Raw genomic sequence first — 23,652 nt, forward strand, 5'->3', positions numbered from 1 at the left:
GCTGGGCCAGGTTGGGCATGGGTGCTCCCGTCAGCTCCCGTCTCACTTAATACTTTTACACTGTATAGCAGTTGTCACACTGTATTGTATTTGCCTGCTTATTCCCCACTGTATTGAGTGCTTAATACAACACCTAGGATGATAGTAAGAGTTCGTCAAATATCTTCTGACCAAATGATGTTGTGTACCAGAAGGAGCATGGGATTTAAAGTCAGACCACTTTTAGTTGTGTATTACTCAATCTTCCCTGAGCTTCAGGGATGTATGTTTGTCTCTCTTGCATATGTATGTTTGTATGTGTGTGAATGTGGATTACTTTAGATAAATACATAAGGTACCTAGCAGAGAGCTTTAAACAAAGTAGGTAATCAATAAAGAATAATGTCCATGTGCCCATGATGTCAGTTTGTCCTTCCAACAACTTGGGAAGTTGGAGCATCTGGCGGGCCCAGCCCTGTTTCCAGTGTGTAGTGAGGGAGACTGGTCTTCCTAGGACTGGGAATGGGGATGTTGAGCCGTCAGACAGCTCTGTTCTTTTCCTTCCTGGGGAAGACTCTTGCTTACACCTTTCTCTGCCTCCTCCAAGACCTTGCTGCATCTCTCTTTATCCAGTAAGATAGCCAGAGGGGTTATATAGAGAATAATGATCTCCAAAATGAATAGAATAGCACAAACATGAATACAAGACACTTGAATGGCAAGATGAGGAAGTGGTAAGAGAGCATTCGGCTGATCTGATGTCTCCCAGCTGGGAGTATGATCAGCAATGTGTGAGATAACTTGCAGGGGAGAGAACTGTCATCCACTGTGAAATTTGATGTGTCTGAGAAAATGAGGGAAGTGCCATGGAAGCATGAAAGAGTTCATTTAATTTAATTTAATTTAATTTAATTTTACTTTCAGAAAAGAGAGGAAAAAGGTAAATCTGCTCAGGTTACAGCTATCATTAATTGAGGGTCTAGAGTGGACCAAACATTGTGCTTGGGACCTTGCATGCATTATCTCATTGACTCCTACAAGGATTCTGTAAAAGTAGCATTGTCACTACCATTTGCCACTGAAGAAACTGAGACCTGAGAATGTGAAGTGACTTGTCTGAGATCTCGAAGCAAGTAAGTGGTGGACCCAGTATGCAGTTGCAGGTTTGACCCCAGCACCACAGCAGCACTCCTGCTACCACTACGACAGTCAGGAGGGTGTGAATCCCGAGGCTGCCACTGGCAGTCCTGAGTTCAGTACGAGTTTGAGATCAGTCCTGCTGCTATCCAAGGATTAGAAAGCCACCACTGCGACCACAGCCACCTCCTAACACCTGTGCGGCTGGTGACTGGTCACCGGGATGCTGCTGTAAAACCACATCTCTGTGACCGTGCTGCCCACAGGAAGTAGCGGAGGTTGCAGGCTCCTGGTCTCTGCCTCATTTCTTGCGTTCCCAGTCGTGAGAAAGTGCATCATCTAGGACTCAGCGTTCGGGTGTTATGGGCAATGCGGTGTTGAGCTTTCTGGCCTGTATAGTAAGAGAGTCACCAGAGGCAATGGAAATGGTTGCTGAATTTCAGCCAACGACAGTGTTAAATAATAAACTGCTGTCAATGAGAAGAGGTCTCATGTATGCCGTAGGGCTGGCCTCAGCCCTAGCTAGCTCAACATTTTTTACAGAAGTTTGGATGAAACAGTAGAGAATTGTAAATGACAAGAAGTGGAGCAAAAGGGAAATATATTCTAAGGCAGAATCAGGATCTTAAGAGACCCCACAGGCTAGAGAAGTAGGCTTGATTTACAAGATAAACCCTGCTCTTGGGTCCACTTAACTCACCTCACAAGCGTACATCGTTAACAGTAGCCCCTTAGAGATGCAGGTTCTGCAGACCAGCGTGGGGCCTGGGCATCTCTATTTGACAAGTAAATTAAAATATCAAAACAATAAACTCTTCAGGTACTTATGAGGTGCAGCTAGGACTGGTAATCACTTTTTATAACAAGGGAATAAGCAGCTTCGCTGTGATCTCAGTGTCTAGAACTCACCTGTTGCATGTAGGGAGGGTGGAGACACAGCAGAGCACACTCAGCAGACAGCGGGCCAGCAGCAACGTGGGTGGAGACCATGCTGTATGAAGCATGAGCAGAGGAACAACCCATTTCTGAATATTTTGCTTTTATTTTCTCTGTTTATATAAACTTTTTATAATTCTGTTTATCAATTATTAAATACTGGGTTAAGTAATTTTAGTTGCCTATGTATTTTTCAGATTCCTTCTTTGTATATGCCTGTGTTACATAGTGATTTTTAAAATTTATCATAGTTTATCATTTCATTTTGGGCCACACATGTATGTAGTTTCACTTAATCAGTAAAGGAAAGCAAATTAGGTTCTCTTTTAAGTTTTTAGGATTCATCCTAGAAATAGGTACTAGATTGATTTAGAAAGCATTTAGGAGAGAGATCAAGAAAGGAAGACTGACCATTAGGTTTTCCCCTCTCTAGTTCATCTAATGGCCCTGGACACAGCTGTAAGCATGAGACCATTTGCTCCAAGCAACAGCTTCCATATTGCATTCTTTGCTTAGTAATATCTTCTCTCCCAGTTCTGGTTCAGATCCTTTCCTTCTTCCTTCGTCCCAAAACCTAATTCAGAAGAGTATCTGATATGCAGGTATAAAAATGCTTAATGGTGTCTTATGTTCTTGAAATATTTATATTTTCCCCCAGAACTATAAAGCTTTGAGCCAAAGGAGTAAATAGCGAAGGATGGAATTTCAGGTGCCAAGAAACAATTAACCAGGTTAGGAGAGCATATAGATGGATCACTTTTCCACTTCTCCAGAGAGCTTACCATTCTTTTGTGAAAAATTGTTATATATCTCTTTAACTGTGCAATTAATTTTGCCAACGACTTAGCAATAAAGGTGACAGCAGTAAACTGCAGGTCTCACTTGCAGCTGGGCACAAATACCCAGCATCTTACTAGGCAGTTAGAAACGCTTTGTTTTCCTCTGCAGAGGTGTTGGCTGTCCAGCCAAGGTGTGGCTACAATGGTTTGGAGTTATCTGTGTGGGCTGAATATGGTCTGTTCTTCAGCGTGCCTATGCTCTGTGGAATGTTTGACGCGTGACCCAGCTCAGGCCTGTTAGCGTAGGTATTTTGGTTGTAGGATACCTCTTTTACCAGCACAGAGCAGGGACAAGCATGTAAATATTAGTCTTCCTTGTACACATGAAAATCAGTCTTTCTTGTAAAAGCCTCTGAAGAAAGGGCTTCCGTAGACACACAGTGGCCATTGCAATGCTCATTATTCACACAGGAAATGATTTCTTTTATTTAGCTAAAATCCTTGGGCTTCAATTGCACTGTTTCCTTTTATTCTGCCCTCACTGGAGATAGAAAACAGCTGGTCACTATTTTCTGTGGAAGAATCCTTCATTTATACTCAGATACTTACTAAATTGTATCCTCAGACTTTTCCTGGCTGAACAATTTCATTCCCTTTAACCTCTGTGCAGGTATTATTTTCTAAGCTTTTAATCTCTTTTATGAATAGCCTTTGGATCTTCTGCATGTTGTCTGTATCTTCCTTTGTTTCAAAGTACAGTCTGATGAAGTTAAGAAAAAGCTGATGTCAATTAGCTTCTGTTTTAACATCCTAGTTTTTATGTGTATTCACTATACTCTTGGCAACAAATTAAAGGACAGATTTCCAAGATCATTAATCAGGTGGAACACCCACATCTTAAAATGTTTTTAGAAGAACAAATTAGGTAATATTCACAAATCCTTTGATATTGAAATACATTATGCTAAAGTTATGATTAATTTCATTTCTACATTTGACTTTCTTTGTCATAATCATGCTAAGAAATTAAAAATTAAGCAAATTACAATTTGTTAAAGTATTACAAAAACTCCTTTACATATTTAAATTTTCGTGATGACTTTTCACCTCTTTAGAAGACATGTGCAAAGTAGAAAAGTTAGTGAGTAATTGTGGACTGGCATATTTTCCAAAAGGTATCATATACCATACAACTTACTTTCCTTCTATATGTTTTGGGGAATGTATGAAGGAGAAAAAAAACAATTTGTTTTTTAATTTCACATACAGAAAAGGATTGAGTGGTGATTATTTTATTCTTTATTGCTAATGGGTTTTTAGTTCTGCAGCAAATAGTTGAAGGAATTGGGACCAAAATTGAGGAATGAGGTAATTTTGAACATTAAATTTATTATTAAAATTTAAAAAAATTTTGTAAGGGTCAGAATTCAGCTACAAGTAGAGAAATTGATGTCAATTTTATGTTATTATTTTGTTTGTTTTTAAAAAACAGTATTTGCCATAGCAACCACAATCACATGACAGTGGTTACTATATTAAGATTTCCTGCTTCACTCTCCTGTTGAAAGGCCTACTACTTCTTTTTTAAAAAATAAATTGTAAGTCAGAAACATCCTCTTTGTCCCTTCTGTGAGCATGCATCTCCCTAGATACTCAGCTGCACACCGTGGGCAAGTGTTTTATATCGTGCCGTTACACATTTCTGTCCAATTGTGGCTGCTCCCTCCCATTAACTTTTAAAACAAGCCTAACCTATTGTCCTCCTTTGAAATTTATTTTAATTGTTTTTTTAAATTTTCTTTGTATGTAAAAAGATATGCTCAATGTTAATAGTAAGTTTTAAATTAAACAATTGGAAGTATTTAGAAGTATAAGCACATACATTTGAATAAGAAACTATGAGTAAGTATATCTTGGTTAATGATACCCTGTTATAGTCATACAAACAGAAAAGTCGAATGGAATAGACCACCTTTTTTTTTTTTCAGTTGATTTTTAGAGTTTTGTTAACTCTCTGTGAGAATGTTTATGTCTAATATGGGAATGAGTTATTTTCCAAATTTTGAGTGTGGAGCCAAATAGGCATTTTACCATAGGCTTTTTCACCTGTAAAAGACCCTTAAAACTGTAATATATCTGAAATGTTAGTGAAAATTAAACCACTATATAATAGTGGATTTCAAGTTTCAAATGGAAGTGTGCATAGTAAAACTGAAGGTTCCTGCTCCTACCTCTTCCTACATCCTCTGCTTGAGAATGAAAATGTAAAAGTAAGTATTTTAGCGTTGTATTCATTTGACTAAAATTACCTGATAATTCATCCCAAGCCAATGGTGTTACTTGGTTGTCATAATACTAACTATAGTTTTAAGCTGCATTGGTACTATTACAAATGCATTCTAGATTGGCCAGGTCACTATTAGTAGTATTATGTCTGATTTTAGAGGATCGTGGAGAGACTGGAATGTCTTCACAGGCAAGTAAACTAGATGATGATGAGTCTGAAAAACATGTTCTATGAAAGGAGCTGGTAATGTTTTCACCTGATGAAGATTACCAAAACAGAAGCCATAGCTGTCTTCAGATGTTTGAGGGGCTGATACATGAAAGAGGAATTTATTTGGAACATGAGTGTAAATTACAGTAGGACAGATTTCAAGTTCACGTTTAAAAAATGATTTTTGTAACTAAGAGTTGCCCAACAGACTTTGTTGTGGGGACTTATATTTCTATCACAGGATATTTTTAAGAAAGTAGGTAACTTACTGTCTGGAGAACTATATAGGGATATGTCTTTGTGGTGGTCTCTTGGGACCTTTTTTTTTTTTTTGAAACTCTAGGGTTTAAGGAATCCACTGTGAAAATCATGGGAAAAATCTAGTTGTTCCAAATGTTTATTTTCTACTTTACTCATTCAGTATAGAAAGTCAGAAGCCATCAAAAGATTCTAAATAGAAGAAAAACATGGTTTGATTTGCAGTTAGGTCACTATGTTGTCAGTATGATGAAAATAAAAAATTGAGATGTAGCAGGGAGATACGTTGGAGGGTGCTGCCGAGGCCCAGACAAGAAATGGTAAGAAGCTAAATGAAGGCAGTAGCAGTGATGGATAGAAAAGTAGCATCAGTTTGGTTTGATGGGAAAAGACAGCCTGGGTTAATTCTCAACTTGACCACTTTGGGGATTGAGTAAATAATGTTGACTTTAGCAGTCAAAAAGCAACTGGAGAAGCAGAAGGCTTGAAGAGAAGGATCTTGAATTTAGCTTTAGAACTGGTGAGTTCAGAGTAACTCCAACTCACCTTAGGTGCAGTAGTTGCAATGGGAAAGTCAGACACAGAACCCAGGAGCAAGGTCTGTTCTAGAGAAATAGAGTTAGGAGTGACAGATACAAATATGACAGGCGAAACCATGGGAGTTGAGGAGGAGGTAGAATCAGTTGGAAAGACTGTGAGGAAGCAGTCAAAGAGATACAGAGGAACCTGGGTAAGTTCTTACAACTTCTTACAGCTGACAGTGGTGCACAGTAACAGTAACAATGTAGGCTTAAATGTTAAAAAAAAAAAAAACACTTAGGTCTAAATTTTTTACTTTCTCTGACAGATTTCAAATACACTTGAAATGATTTTTAATCAAATTATGATAAAGATTCTGCCAAAGTTCTGGAATGTTTTTACATCTAAGACTCTTATGGATCTTTGCCTAGTCATTCGTTGAGTTTTCGTACAGCTTGGATATTTTTGTTTTTTCATTCTTATTTTACTTTACTTTATTCTTCATTAAATTGACTGTGTTGGCCTTCAATCTGACCAGTGCAAATTTGTCATACTGATTAATTAAAAAAATCATACTTTGACAAAAATCGTAGTTCTTTAAGTGTAACAACTTATGTCCTCCTTATGTTCTTTGTTTACCTAAGGAAATGCAACTTCACCACAAGTACAAAGACCGTCTTTCATGGACTACTTTGATAAACAGGACTTCAAGAATAAGAGCCATGAAAACTGTAATCAGAACAGGCACGAACCCTTCCCTATGTCTAAAAATGTTTTTCCTGATAACTGGAAAGTTCCTCAAGATGGAGACTTTGACTTTGTAAGTACATTTTAATTCTCCCCATTTATTTTCTCCTTTATTTTGTCATCACATTGAGAAGCATAGGTTGTGTGTATATATGTGTGTACATATAAAAGTATAGACTGTATATTAACATTCAGTATATTGCCATATGTGTGGGTAGGGGAACGGTGAAACCGTAGTTTGCTTGTAGAAATGTACTTGCAGAGAAATATAAATAATTGCTTTTGTTTAAATAAATTATAGCCCAAATTTAGAGAAATACTTAGGACTCTTTAAAACTAAAGTGACAAACTATTTCCAAAGATGTTTTTAATAATGTAAATATGAGATACTTTTTACAGTCAGTAAATTAAGTTTCCTAAACAAATGATGCAAAGTTATTTATGACATAGACTTTGAGAAATTTGCCTCAGCTTTGAAAGTTAACTGTAATAATTTCTACTTAAGTATTAATTTCACTTGGTTGTCAGAAATAATTGTCCTATTCTATGTCTAGTTAGGAATATAAACTTTAGTATAAAACTGTGCCTTATCACCTCTTATTAACATTTTCTCTTTATTTCTTTTGCTCTGCTCCTTATTATTTATTTCTTTAAAAGAATGTATACAGTACAGATAATTCTAAAACAACTATTTCCATAACTTCAGAGAAAAATGAGTTCTTTAATGGAGTAGAAATCTTACGGAGTAAATTTTTGCTTTAGTAGGTAGTGAATAGCATTTACTTTTGCATATTATTCTGTAAGGCTTTTTGCATAAAATAACTATAATCCTATATAGCTGTATTTTTTACTAAATATATTTATGTATAAGTAAATAAAATTTCAGATATATCTATATCTTTAAAAATTTTAGGTAATATTAAGCCATTTTGCTTAGTCACCATGCCTCTAAATGATTTGGTGTTATGAATGTTTTTAATGTTAAATACTTTTCTCCTAAATACTGTGATTAAGTTTTTAATAATTAGGTAATAAAGTTTCAAATCTATTCTCAATAAATATAGTACTTACTGCTAGCAAATATTAGCAATGGCTCAGGTTAGTCTGAAAACATTAATTGTACTATCTCCTGACTATTTTGTCAGTTTTGAAATTAGAAATTAGAAAAATAGAATCTGTAATTCTTTAGTTCTAGTAAGATTTCATTTTATACTATCTCCTTTTTAAAAAATAGAAATTATTTAGAATGCTGACATTGAAGCTTTAAATCATTCATGAACATGAATAATGTAGAGTACTTGGCATCAAAGAACCCTGTCTTCTCTCAGTTGGAATAAATCCTAATAGGAAACAGCTTGAAATGAGCTACAAAGTAATGAATAAATTACCATAGTTAAGAAATAAATAAAATGATTTAATTCTGTTTCAGTTAGTCTTTGCTACCACCCTGAAAGTTTCGTGGCTTAAAATAACTTTTATTTGCTCACAATTTTGTGGGTAAGCAGTGTAACTAGGTTCAGCTGGGTGGTTCTTCTGCTAGTCTGGCGTGGAAGTCTTGCAAGTGGCTATAATCATCTAGCAGCTTGACTGGAGCTGAATAATCTCTCCAAAATTACTTATGTGTCTGGCAGTTGTGCTAACAGTTGGCTAGGCCATATGAGCCTAACAGGCAAGCCTGGAGTTTTTTTGTCTTGGTAGCTGTCTTCCAAGAAATGATAGAAGTTGCAAGGCCTTTTGAGACCTATGCTTAGAATCCATTTACAATAGCATCAGAAAGAATGGATGCTTAGGAATGATTTTAACCAAGGGGGTAGAAGACTTGTACACTGAAAACTATAAAACATTGCTGAAAGAAATGAAAGACACCAATATGTGGAAAGACATCTCATGTTCACTGATTGGAAGACAATATTGTTAGGATGTCAGTATTGTCCAAAGCAGTCTACAGATTCAGTGTAATCTCTGTCAGAATCCCAGTAGTGTTTTTTATAGAAATAGAAAAATCCATCTAAAATTTATGTGGAATTTCGAGGGACTGGAATAGTGAAAACAACCCTGGAAAAGAGAAACAAAATTGGAGGTCTCATATTTCCTGATTTCAAAACTTACTATAAAGCTACAGTAATCAAAACAGACAGACAGATGGTGTAGAATAGGAAGCCCAGATAGAAGCCCTCACATACACAGTCAGATAACTTTCAGCAAGGGCACTAAGACCATTCAGTGAGGAAAGGATAGTCTTGTCAACAAATGATGCTGGAAAAACTGGATAGCTACAGGCAAAAGGATGAAGTTGGGCCCTTACCTTATCCCATATACAAAAGTTAACTCAATGAATCAAGGATCCAGATAAACATAAGAACTATAACTATAAAACTTCTAGAAAAAACATAGGGGAAAAGCTTTATGATGTTGGATTTGGCGGTTATTTCTTAGATATGACACCAAAAGAAAAGGCAACAAAAGAAAAGATAGATAAGTTGGACAGTATAAAAATTAAATTTTTGTGCATCGAAGTACATTGTCAGCAGAGTGAAAGTCTACCCACAGAATGGGAGAAAACCTTTTAAAATCATATATCTGATAAGGGTTTAACATCTGGGATATATAAAGAACTCCTGTAACTTAACAAAAAACTGATCAACTCAATTTTAGTTTTGGTTCCTTTTTTTTTTCTTTTTCTTTTTCAAAGGGAGGTACTGGAAATTGAACCAAGTGCCTCGTGCATGCTCAACGTACGTTCTACCAACCGAGCTGTATCCCCCACCCCTAAGCAACTCAATTTTAAAATGGTCAAAGTACTCAGATAAATACTTCTCCAGATGGTTAACAAACAAGTGAAAAGATACTCAGTATCACTAATCATTAGGGAAACACAAATCAGAACCACAAGATGCCCCTTTACACCCATCCTATAAACGCACACATACATACACACAGAGGAAATAACAAGTGTTCATGAGGACGTGGAGGAATTGGAACCTTTTCTTGTGCACTGCAGGTGGGAATATCAGATGGTACACCTATGGAGAACAGTATGGCATTCTTCAAGTAAAATTAAACATAGATTACCATGTGATCCAGCAGTTCCATTTTTGGGTGTATACTCAAAAGAAATGAGTGAAGGCAGAGACTTTAACAGATGTTTATACATCCGTGTTCATAACAACATTATTCATAGTTGCCACAAGGCAGAAAAAAGTCCAAGTGTCCATTGATGGATGAATAGATATGCATACGATGGAATATTATTCAGCCTAAAAAGGAAGGAAATTTTGACATAAGCCATAACATGGATAAACTTTGAAGATAATATGCTAAGTAAAATAGCCAATCACAAAAGGACAAATACTGTGTGATTCCACTTATATGCAGCTCCTAGAGTAGTCAAATTCATAGAAACAGAAAGTAGAATGGTAGTTGCCCAGTACTGGGGAAGGGAAAGAGAGGGGGTTTTTTGGTTCAGAACTTCAGTTTTGTAAGATGAAAAAAGTCTTGGGGATGGATGGTCGTGATGGTTGCATAACAGTATAAATGTACTTGTCCTACTGAACTGTACACTTAAAAATGGTTAAAATGGAGAATTTTAAGTTGTGTATAATACTGCAATAAAAAAAAAACAGTAAGAGGGAAAAAAATTCACATAGTGTCATTTTTACCATATTCTGTTAGTCAAAATACGTCACAAGGCCAATCCAAATTCAAAGGGTATGAAAGGAGATTTTACCTCATGATGGGAAGAACAGCAAGGTCACATTGCAGAGGGTCCTTTGGGATGAACAGAATTGTTGCAGTCATCTTTGCAAATAATCTACTAGAAATTGTCGTAATTAAAATTCAAGAGATTTAGAATGATGAATTTAGGAAATTGGAGGTCATTAGTGATTTTGATAAGGGCCATTTCAGTACCCTACTTTTAAAATACTTTCACACACACACCTTTTGACAGGTAGCCTTCTACTGTCCCTTTTAAGCTTATTCTAGTTTTGTAAGTCAGAGCATCAATTTTTCTAGTGGCTGGCTCTTATAAGTAAACTTTTGGTAATATTTTCAGCCCATCATAGATTTTGGAGTCCCTCTATCTGGAAATTCCAAAATTTGCTAGAAAACATTAAACTAATTTAACAGACGTTATATTATTCTGCTTTGGATTGTGTTAGGCCCTGTGGGTAAAAAAAAAAAATATATATATATATATATACACATACATACACACATACATATATATATACACACACACACACACACACACATATATATATACATACATATATATATACACACACATATTAAGACAAGCTATACATTACTAAAGTGCTAAATTGTTATCCAGACCAATAATTTGGATGTCCTGCAATTTTGCATAAGAGGGAGACCCAGTAAAGGTTGGAGTAGTTTATGAAATTATTCAGCAGAGGGGGACTGTCTAAGCACTGAAAGATGGATAGCAGAAGGAGGGAAGGCAGACGGTACAAAGAATGATGTGTGTAATAAAAAGCTTAGCGGTAGGAAACCACAAAATATATTGAATGGCAGTGAAGTGGAGACCTTCAAGTTCATTTGGAATAATATGGGAGGTAAAATGGAAAGTGAGGTCCGGGTCAGATGGTGGAAGCCTTTGGTGTAAGATTACGAAGTCTGAAATTTTATTTCCTATACAGTGGAAATCCACTGAGGGTTTTAAAATTGGAGAATGACATGATGAAAAGTGTTTTAAGAATATGCATCTTGATGGTAGCATGCAGGACTGATTGATAGGAAGAAGAAATCAATTATGTGAAACAGACTTGAAATAATAAAGTAATGAAAAGAAACAAACAACAAAAACAGGGATAGGTGTAGGAGAAAAGACTAGAAAAGGTTAATTAACAAAAATAGCTTACTTACTAGATCTTACCATTCAAGTTAAGATGAGCTAAATAATAGAAGGTGAAGTTTAAAAAGATACAGGAAAATGTCCTCACAGTTGGAAAGAGGCTCCAAGAGATCATATGACTGGATTTAATTTTTGCAGAATTATTTCTCTTCTGACTTATACAGGGTATGTAGCCTTAAAAGGGAAGAGAGATGGAGTAACTAGAGCAGGAGTTCTTCCTTCCCCAACACTACTGCACCTGTCATCTGCAACTGCTCAACCCTCTGATCATTTTGAGGAAAGGGGGAAATGTTTGTAATAGCTCCTGAGGGAATGTAAATGGGAATAAATAAGAGATGAATAAAGGAAGGATTGCCAGGAGGTGAATTGCTAAGAGTAGTACTGAGTGTCGTAAAAGACAAAGAAAAGTATGTAAGAGGGGCTGAACGAGAGTAGGAAAAGAGGAAGCAGAGGTGGGGCAAAGTGTAAAGGATTTGATGGAATACTTTGCTTACAAAGTAAGGAAATGGACTAAAAGCAGAGACAGATTTCCACTTAAGACACCAGCTGGTAGTGATAAGGGAAATCTGGTCTTATTCGTTCCATCATACATTAGGTAGAGAATGTTAAAAATGTGACTCATCAAAGTAGAAAGTGTGCTAAGGCTTACATGTTTATCTTCCCTCTTTATGACGTATCTCAAGGGTACCTTCCGAAAGAACTGGACTTTATGTGATTCCTATGTCTATTAAATAGAAGTTGCTTAAAACAACCCGAAGTTGCTTTGACCACATTTCCAGGACATAGAAGGCTTTTCTTTCTGCCTTGAGGAAAAGAGGTTTCAAGGAAGAAAAATGAAAGAGACTACTTCGTTGTCCTTTGTAGTATTCAGAGCAGATTCCTAACGGACAAAACTTACTCAGAGAGACACCTGCTAGACAGATGTGCTGAGGAGGAAGCATTCTTTGTCTTAAGGCCTATGTGCAACGTAATTTGTGTATTTTCTTTAGCATTTGTCTTTTGGATTTTCTATGAACTGGTTGTTTCATGTTATGTTCCTGGATGCAGTGAGATGATAAGAGAATTAATTTGTGATTTCACCATCTTGGGGGTTGTATAAAGATAGGGTAAAATATACTTGGGCTAATTGAACCAATTATTTTAATCCTACTAAAAAAGTTCTGTTTTAGGGTGTGCCTGTGGTTTCTAAAACAAATGTAAAAGGCAAGTCTGTTTATTATAGCACTAGTCTAATGTTTCAGTTTTTGTTAGAATTATTTCCAAACAGCCTTAGCATCCAGATTGTTTAGTGTTACGTGAGAGCATGTAGATCATGTTTTGCAGAAATTACAGTATCATTCATACTTAAATAGATATATTTTGGGTAACATAAAGATTTTGGAATAAGAACAAAAATGTTAAAAGCCATCTGTTAACGCACCATATTGGTTCCAAATTTAAAAAAAGAAAGTGGATTGACAATAATTACTAGTTATAAGAGGAATTAGGTAAATCAATTATTTTTTTTGTTTTTGACTCAAACTGAATTTTAAGTTAACATTTTTGATTGCTATGATTCTTAAATGTTTATTCAATTTGTGTTGTTCTCTTGAGCTAAGGGACACAAAAATCCTCCAGGGCAGCACTGGAGACACAGTCTCAATAATTGTGGCAGAGGGAAAAAATGTCCTCTCCTTCAAGTGTCTGTTTGCCTTGGACTTTCCTGAGTTTTTTACAATTCTACCTCTGACTCTGGATTGGCAAATCAGTGTAGTTATAGGGGGAAAAAACCCACAAGAAAACAAAAAACCTCACTGCTGCAAAATGCAGAAAGCAGTAAACCTGGAGAAAGTACCAGCCCTGCTGCTGGCGCCACAGGGGGCGTTTGAGGAATCATCGCTTGTTCTGGGGAACTGTTTCTTTCTCAGGATCTTTTCACCCTCTTAGATAAGGCAGCCAGCGGCTGTGGAGGGTGATAAAGTGGAGACAGTGGTGGAGCATAGAGCCCACGCCAACGCTGGCAGCAGTGCCAGCCCTTTGCAAAGCCCTCAGCAGCGGCAGCCCTGTAGGAAGCCTGGAGGTAAAAACTTAAGGCGGCAGCATCTGCCGGTTTTCACCGGCGTGGCAGTATGCTGCCATCTCCTCTCTCTATTTAAGTATAGGTAATACTTTTTGCTCTTTAAGGAGATGTTGGCTAAAAGTTTCCCATGTTGGTATTCCTTAGTCAAAGAACTTCTTGTTCTCTTCAGTCTCCAGTTGTGTGCACTGAGGAAACCACTTCAGTTGAGTGAAGTATTTAAGCATATTGTCATCGATTAACTTTGCATTAATTAAATGATTGTTGTCAAGTATTTCCAGATGTTTGCAAGAGTATTAACAAAGTATGAAAAGATAACTGTAGATATTTCAGATTTATTTCTTCTAGGGTAAAGAAGAAATAAACACAAAATCTTAAATCTCAAATGCTTTAGTGGAGAGCCCTGGATCAGAGTTTATGATTACAGGTGTACATGTGGCATGAACTCGAGCGTATGTGGCACATTGTGCTTCCACTACTCACTCTTTCCTTATAGAGCCAACAGGAAATTAAAGTTAATGAGAACCCTGCACTTTGAAATGCTTGCAGAATTCTTGACACTTGCCGTCCTTTGCCAGCTCACGAAATCTGTGCTGGCAGTTGTGTCCAACAGATGGTGTGGCGTATGCACAGTTGTAGCATGTGATTGTCTAGGGCCATGTAGATTTTTGTAAGATTTTGACCATCAATCTACTGAGGCATTTAAGACAGTCATAACCTCTGTTTTGAAAGGAGAGTGACCTTCTTCAAAGATAAATGTTTATATGCAAGTAGAAGAAGTTAATAGTCACTGGCAACTAAACTGCATTTAATTGATTCTATAGTAGTTAAAGACAGCAGAAACTTTAGTGTCTCCAAACTGCCACACTGTTTTTTTCTCAGTATAGTTTAATTCATTTGGCTACCTAGTGTAGAATGAGCATTTTGCTTTCTTGTTCCTAAATATGCTGTTAAAGCCTTCCATAATTTCAGAAATTTTTATTTGATGGTTGTATCTAGGCAGGGTCTACTGAAACATTAAGCTAATTCTGCTTATTTATGTAATTAATGCCTTAAGTTAAAACTCACTACATCATCATTTCCTTTACAAATTATAGTGTACAGGCCTGTGCTTATTGGATTAATTAAGATAGAAAGCACAGATGCAGTCTGTGGGTTCTTGTCACCGTGTTGGAATTTATTAAGATGTTTAAAGCACATGGCAAGAAGAAAAATGGCTTACCAAAAAGAGTCCTAAAAAGCATAAACTTTCCTCACAGTAATTTATTCTTTTTAAAATGTCATTTATCTAGAAGATTGTGTTGAAAAATTGGCTGCTTTACATTTTAAAACAAAGGTATTATACTCCAGGCATAATTTACGTCTAATGTTGATGTCTGAGGAAGTTATTTTGACTATATGCACTTTTTGTTCATAACCTCATTTTGAATGTATAGTCAGTAAGCAATATATAACTCTCACAGTTAGAAGTACACAGTTCTTTTGGCCTGTTTAAACTAGTGTACCTTTCTCTCCTGTCCTGACGTTAGGTTGGCAACCTTTTCCCATTCTACCTCTCGCTTTCATTGGGATGGAAGACATTCCAGTAAATGACAGCTTTTTAAAATTTATTTTTAAAGTGTAGTCAGTTTATAATGTTGTGTCAATTTCTGGTGTACCGCATAATGTTTCAGTCATACATATACAGACATATATTCCTTTTCATACTGTTTTTCATTATAGGTTACTACAAGATATTGAATATAGTTCCCTGTGCTATACGGAAGAAACTTGTTGTTTATCTATTTTATATATAGTAGTTAGTATCTGAAAATCTTGAACTCCCAGTTTATCCCTTCCCACCCCCATCCCCCCTGGTAACCATTAGTTTGTTTTCTATGTCTGTGAGTCTGTTTCTATTTTGTAAATAAGTTCATTTGTGTTTTCTTTTTTAGATTCCACATATAAGTGATATCATATGGTATTTTTCTTTCTCCTTCTGGCTTACTTCACTTAGAATGACAATCTCCAGGTCCATCCATGTTGCTGCAAATGGCATTATTGTATTCTTTGTACGGCTGAGTAGTATTCCATTGTGTGTGTGTATGTGTACACAACTTCTTTATCCAGTCATCTGTTGATGGACATTTAGGTTGTTTCTATGTCTTGGCTGTTGTAAATAGTGCTGCTATGAACATTGGGGTGCATACATCTTTTCAAATCAGAGTTCCCTCCAGATATATGCATAGGAGTGGAATTGCTGGGTCATATGGTAAGTCTATTTTCAGGAATCTCCGTACTGTTTTCCATAATGGCTGCACCAAACTCCATTCCCACCAACAGTATAGGAGGGTTCCCTTTTCTCCACACCCTCTCCAGCATTTATTGTTTGTGGACATTTTAATGATGACCATTCTTACTGGTATGGAGTGATACTTCATTGTTTTAATTTGCATTTCTCTGACACTTAGGATATTTGAGCATTTTTTCTTGTGCCTATTGGCCACTTGCGTGTCTTTATTGGAAAATTGCTGAATAACAGCTTTTTAAAAATCAAAAACCTAGTTATGTTGGTTCAAAACCAAACTAATTTTGTTTTGTAATTTTGTCCTTCAATAGTAGAAACATCTTCACAGAAATATAGACAGATCTTACAGAGATAAGTGAAAGAGGGTGTCAAACTAACATACAGTAGCAGATAAAAGAATTTTGGAACAGAGATATCTTAATTATATTGCTTTAAGACATATTTTCATGGTACTTAACAAAAGAATTTTTTTCCTTCATGAATTAAATAATGGTGGGTGTTAAATTTGATTTTCAGTATACTGATGTAATTAAAGCTGTTCTTTACAAAGGTGTCTTATAAAGGACTCAGTAACCTGGATTAGAGTATCAAGTTCTAATTCCACAGGCCTTCAATTTAGTTTTTAGCTTTGTCTTACTATGAGAATGCAAATTAAGTTATCCAAAGTCAAGATTACAAATATTTAAATATTTAAAAAGCTAATAACCATGCAGTCTTTTACTAACTAGTCACATGAAATGAGTAGTCAGTTGTGGGTTATCGTTGCTAATGGAAGAAAGATCTAAACCAGATAGTCATTTTCGTGATTATATTTGATGAAAAGAAGTTTACTGTTTTTAACTCATTAGAACTTCAGTGATGGCGCAAAACTCCTTACTTTGATTTTAAACATTTAGTCATTCTTACCCGGACTATGAACATTGAGAGACTTTTCCTTAGCAAATCTTATGAGGCACAATAGAAACAAGATACAGTTAAGTTCCCCCTTGATTTGCAGAAATCAGTGAATTACAACTAATACCTGCAAACAAATTCTACTTTTCCATTTTCCTTTATTATAGAATTATAGGTATAGTCTTCCAGAAAAATAATCTTTAAAAAGCTGAAATTAATAAATTATCCAACCCTTACCAGTTTAGTAGTCATCATTTAACAGCAGCTTTTTACATATGCTAACATGTCACCTTCTTTGTTGTCATTTTTTTAAGTATTTTTCAGAACTTAGACCTTAGAATCTTTGAGCTTCTTTCTGTATTTGACACCAGTTGCCCTCACCTATAAGAATTTCTTCCTCTTCTGTAATCACTTATGCTTTTTTTTTTCTCTTGACTCCACATCAGAGCTCTCAGGCTTCCATTCATGTGGGTGCTATGCCACATTTTGCTGTGACTCATGGTAGGTTGCTGCATTAAGTGTAAAATCTGAGCATCTGAAATTGTTTTTCTAACTAACCGGTTCTTTAAGTTCAAAGTGGTATGTGCAGCTTTGTCTACATGTATAATTTTGCTGCTCAGAATTTTCCCTGTTCTTTTGCTTCTGGCTAATGATTAGTAGAAATAATAGCTAATAAATACTGAGAGTTTATTGTGTGCTGAGTAAGTTTCAAAGCACTCTCCTGAAAATGGTCCTTTGTGGAAGATACTGTTGTTATCCCTCCCCCACTCTTTTTTTTTTTTTTTTTTTGAACAACTGAGGAAGATTAGAGTCACATAGCTTCTAGGTGACAGAGCCAAAATATGAACCCAGGAAGTATGACTTTAGAGTTTTCCCTGTGCTACTTAACAATTACAGTATTATTAAGCCTTCAGTAAAGAGATTAGCTTGAGCCTGAAATCAAGAAAAATATGAGATGGGTCAATCATGGCACTGAACCCAAACTGGGGGGGCAGAGGCAAAACTGATGAAGACCAGTGAATAAAGTAGGGTTTCACACATGGTGCAGGCAAAGGTGCAGTGAATAAGCCAAAAGTGAGCTGGCTTAGCCAGCAACACAGAATGCTTTTCTGCACACTTCAGCTGGGCCAGAGAACAGGTCCTAAAGCAGACAGTGCCTACTGAACAGAGTATAACTGGGTATGATTTGGGAGTGACCTTAAAGGCCTTAACTGCCAAGCTGGGGCTTCTAGCATGTATTTAGCCTTAATCCTGTGGGCAGTGCAGAGTTCTTATCAAGAAAGTTAACTCTTATCAGATTTCTTTTTTAGTGTCAGGGTGAAGCACAGACAGGAACTGGGTAGACTGAAGCCCTAGGAGGACTGGATTAAAGGCTGTTGAAATTGTCGAAGTGGATTAAGACAAAGATCATGAAATTAAAGAAGAGAGAGTAGATTTAAGAAATAATCTAAGAATCTAATCTAATCTAATCTAAGAAATAATCTAAGAATCATCTGGATTTGATAACCAGTTGTGTGTAGGTGATTAGAATAAAGAAGTTTTCTGATTGATGGTGTTGCCATCTGTATCTGTTTGAGATACAGAACAGAAAAGGAGGGAAGAACAGGTTTTGGAGGTTGGGTGTGGAGGGTGAGCTAATTAGATGTATTAAATTTGTCATGTCTGGAAGACATGCAAATCCACTAGGTAGTTGAAAATACAGAATGAAGTTGTGGATTTGGGAATATTTGGTTTAGAAAAAATACATGAGATCACCCAGAAAGAGCTTTGAAATAAGGAGAGAGAGTTATCAAACATGGATTTAAAGTAAGTATCAAATGAAACCATCTTCTAACAGCAGAGCAAGTACTTTCAAAACAATTGGTCTTTTCTGTTAGATTCTGTGTTCAGATTGATAATACATTTCCAGGAGAAAGTAGATTGTATTTATATACCTATATATTTCCCTGAATCATGTTTAGGAAGCTATTATTTTAATTCATTATAAACTCTTAAAGAATTACAGTATAAGAGAAGGCATTCAAGAAACATACCAGTTTATACTTTTACTCAATTTCATACTGATGTAATATAACAATATATTTGGCTTCTTATATTTAGGGTGGCATCGATTTGCTTTCCTTTAAGAGAAAATGTTCTAAAATACTTAAGCATGATTATGTACATATTTATGTTGCTTTTTGATCTTTAGAATAAAAAGAAATTCAGTTTAATTTTTTGCATCGCTGATAAAAATAATCACAGGTGTACAAAATATACAATAGCTAATTCATATTATTAAAATTATCTTTACATTGTTATATTTTAAAAGTTGTGAGATGTGTAATTATTAAATTACTAGATACTACATTTGAAGTGATCAGATTCAACCCATATGAACAGACAGTTGTCTCACTAGATTTTATTCACTTATTTTTATTTTAATTAGTATTTAATTAGTACTAATTAGTATTTCTAGTCCTCTACTTTCAAGACATCTATTTTGAAATTTTACAGGGCTCAATATGAAGGTATTTTATTAAATGATAACTTAGAATAAATTCAAAAGAAAGGTTTAAAAAGGAAAAGCACTAGGCTTTGAAATGAATTCTGTCATTAATGGTGTTCAGTTACACACAAATATAAAAACATCAGAGACAAAACTGACAAAATGAAAGAATAGTCCGGACGCTCATCATTCTAATACATGATGAATCTCTGTAATGAGCAAAGGGTGACGAGGGACACTAGATGCCATCTTCTTATGCTGCTATGAAGTATTACTCAGCAGTCAAGTTCAGTTTGCTACCTAATCCAGAGGCACACCACAAATATGCAAGTCTAAGTTTTGTCTGTATCAGAAGACAGTTACTTGTGCTGGTTTTCTCCTTCCAATTTCTTAATCAGTTTGCAAATAATTAGAAACTTCTTACCAGGCCAAAGGGCCCTATGCTCCCCACCTCCACCCACAGATTTTCCTCCTTTTTTTTTTCTTTTTTAGCCCCTGTAACATCAGGAATTTTTAAAAACTGTTAATAAATTCAAACTAGTTGTAAGACTTATTCATACTTCCTCTCGATGATAATACGAACTAGTATCCTTTTGAACTAGTAATAATTTATACAAGATATTTAAATCCAGTATTTTACAGACAGCATTCACATTTGAATAAACAAGAAAATATAAAACAGACTGACAGTAAAAATACATAAAATATATCATTTATAATTATTTAATTCTTTAAGTTTAATAAAGTTGTTGGCAGCTGAGGGTGGGTAAAATGCTGTTTGCTTCAATTTTGCAAGCATCTGATTTCACTGGGTGGCAAAGCAGCTGACTGTGTTAGACTCTAAAGCATAACAGCTCCATAATAGATAAAATAGGATGCTCTTTATTCTGAATAAGGTGGGAAGAGCAGATCACAATACAGGGATGTGTTACATGTGGATACCTTGACTGAGTTAGTTTCTAAAGAGAGGTGAAAAGGTGCACAGAGGGTACTTAAAATACTTTTGCTGAGTAAATGAAACTTTAAAAACTTAAAAGAAGATTTAATTGTTATGTTACTCTAGAAAAAAATTAAAACTAAAACATTAAATATTAATTTATATGTAAACCATATAATCTCAACTAGTCTCAAAAAATACAAAGAATAACATAGCCGCAATGTTAACCTGATATTTTCCCATGTTCTAGAAATACTATTAATAACCTATTAACAACCTGCATAATAGTCTAAGTGGCACAAGACACACAACATAGCTTATATAAAACAGCCTAAGTATTTTAATGTTATGAATCTAATCTAGATTTTTCATGAATATACATTTTACATACACACATACCTCTATTTGAAATTATTATGAGCATGAATTACTTGTGTTATTTTTAAAAGATTTTAAAGTAAAATAAAATTCGCATGGATGTGTCAACCTTAAGAGTGCTTAGGAAAATCTTAGAGAACAGCCTAAGAAATTGCCATTTAATCCTGTCCAAATGTATTTTGTTCAAGGGGAGAGAAGGAAAGGCATTTTGTTCCTGTAATTATTTTACTTTCTGAGAGTTCCCTTTCATCATACGCTGAATCTCTAACAGGTTAGATCATTAAACAAACGTCTTAGATTTAAAAAAAAAGCCTAAGGTAGATGATTAGGGAAAGACTTCATTGGACAAATTTGGGATGAGTTTTGGAAAGCTTTTAATTTTTTTAGATCAGTTTCCCTGAGCTTTTGTTTACTTATTTTATAAGGCATGTAAGAATGCATCATTAATTTTTAACTTGACCTTTCCGGTTTTGGGTTTTTTTTTTTTTTTTTTTTTGCATCTTAAAAGAGATCAAGACCATATGGCTAAAATGTTTATTGGGAAAGCTTTTTAGAATATGTGTACCAATAATTCTGCTTACTTTAATTAATTTCTATCAAATTATGGTATAATTCTTAGTCCTGAGTTGTTAGAATTTTAAATTAATTTTCCCATAATATTTTCTCTAATTTGTCTTATTTTTAATTAATCTAAAACTTAATCAGCCACAACTATTTTTTAAAGTTTTATAACCACTTTATTAAGATATAATTTGCATACTATACAGTTTGCGCATTTGAACTATACAACTGATTGGGTTTGGGTATTTTTAGTATATAGACAGTTGTGCAACTATCACCACAATCAATTTTAGAATATTTTCATCACCCCAAAAAGAAACCCTGTACTCGTTAGCAGTCACCCCTCATTTTCCCACAGTGTCCGCCTCCCCTCTATACCTAGCAACCACCAATCTACTTTCTGTCTCTATGGGTTTTCCTATCTTGACATTTTATATAAATGGAATCACACAATATGAGCCACGTTTCTACTAGATAGGTGATTACAATAGCAGAATGACTAGCATATCTCTGTGACTTAGAAATCTGCCAACTATATTAATAGATAATATAAAGTATTTCTTAAAGCAGCGTGGATATAATTTGAAGTCTGAACTGTAACAATTTTAAGTGAATTTTTCAGGACCTTACATACTAGGGCAGGGAAATCTATTTACTATATGTACAGGAAATCAGTTGCCATACTTGTATATTTATGCCTCAAGAGCCTAGTCCCTCTTGCATGGGGCTTCAGTTTTCACACTTATTTTTCCTGGTTCCAGCTGAGGAAGACAGCTTCCTTACATGGTCTCTTTTAAACCTACCTTGTAACAGAACCACTCTGATCTCTTTGTTGTCTGTTTACAGTGACCACACAGCCTAAGTTTTCCTGGATAGTTCTCATTTCCTGTGTTCCATTCTAATGTCAAACCACATGCGATTTTTTTATTGAAAAAATTTGCTAATTGTATAGGTTGTTGGGAAATTTGGCTCCACCATTCTTGGCCTCGTTAAACTTAATCCTTAAACTTATATTTAAAGGTGGTGAACTTAGTGAGTTTTTAAAGCAAATAAATATTTATTTTCTCAGAATATTCAGTGAATTTATTATGGGCAACCTTTCAGTTAGGTTTATTATTGTATGTTTCTCAGATTTTCTGTTCTTCAAAAAATATATGGTCCCTGATATTAGGTGATTTTATAGACTTATCATCCATTTTCTTGGGCACAATAGTAGCATGTGATAACGTAAGAAAACGTCCCTATTCTCAGGAGATGCATGCTGAAGTATTTAGACGTGAAGTGCCATGATGTTCTGCATATACTTTCCAGTGGTTCCAAATACAAAGTATGTGTATGTGTGTAGAAAGCAAGTAAGCAGATACAGTAAACTGTTACCAATTATTGAACCTAAGCAGAGGGTATATGGATGTACTCATTGTACTTCTATTTTAACTTTTCTGTGGATATTTGAAAATCTTTATCATAAAGAGTTAGGGAAAATATATACACTCCCTTTCTGTAAATTATGCTCCTTTTTGTCAAGGTGTGTAACATTTTAAAATATTTGACCTAAGACAACATACATAAATTATATTCATATTCCTGTAGTTGCTTTTATTTGTATTTGTTTCTGCCTTTACCTTTTATAATTCTTACATTTGTATTTATATTCTTAAATTTTGTTCACCAAACATTATGTGTATAGTTTAAAGAATAGTTATACACATGCCCAAGTGCCCACCACCTAGGTTAAGCAGTATAAATTAGAGTTTCTTAGAAGCTCCCTGTGTATCCTCTCCCTTTCCCATAGCAGTATCCAGTGTTCTTGCTTTTGTGGTAAATGTTAAAAGACTGGGAAGAGGAAGAACCAGCAAAAGACTGAGAAGGAACAATCAGGGTGGTAGGAAGACAGCCAGGAATATGTCCTGCAAGTCAAGTGAGGAGGGAGTGATCAGCTGGTTCAGTCTCTGCTAAAGCTCAAGATAGATGAGGACTGATGGTTTAGCACTGAGCAGTTAGCAGCAAAGGAGGTCATCGGTGATCTTGACAAGCAGTTTATGTTCATAAACTTTTTTAAAATTTAATTTTATTTGGGGGGGCATAAATGCTTTAAGTGCAAAAGATCCTTCCTAGTCCTCCAGAAGCGATAAAGAAAAATTATTGTAGTAACATGGAATAATGATTTATGAAGAAAATCTCTTGAAGGGCAAGGCCGTGTCATGCTTTGTGTAGCACCCGCCACAGCGGGGGTTTGCACCTCTACTCCTGTTTATCACGCACAATAGAGACACATGTGACTCCGGAGTGGGACGCGGGAGTTAGTTCCTGGATCTCTTCTTCT

The 23,652-nt window shown here is 35.4% G+C and overlaps 1 protein-coding gene across 2 annotated transcripts in view; it reads left to right on the forward strand.

Annotated features, from left to right (window-relative positions):
- STK3 (serine/threonine kinase 3) overlaps positions 1-23,652 on the forward strand; it is a 233,307-nt gene that overhangs the window by 168,258 nt on the left and 41,397 nt on the right. For both annotated transcript variants that reach the window (XM_032467980.1, XM_032467979.1), the window contains one exon: positions 6,750-6,925. In XM_032467980.1, coding sequence (XP_032323871.1) covers positions 6,750-6,925 — 176 coding nt within the window. The remainder of the gene's footprint in view (positions 1-6,749; positions 6,926-23,652) is intronic.

Source organism: Camelus ferus, chromosome 25 (assembly GCF_009834535.1).
Source record: "Camelus ferus isolate YT-003-E chromosome 25, BCGSAC_Cfer_1.0, whole genome shotgun sequence".
Lineage (NCBI taxonomy): Eukaryota > Metazoa > Chordata > Mammalia > Artiodactyla > Camelidae > Camelus > Camelus ferus.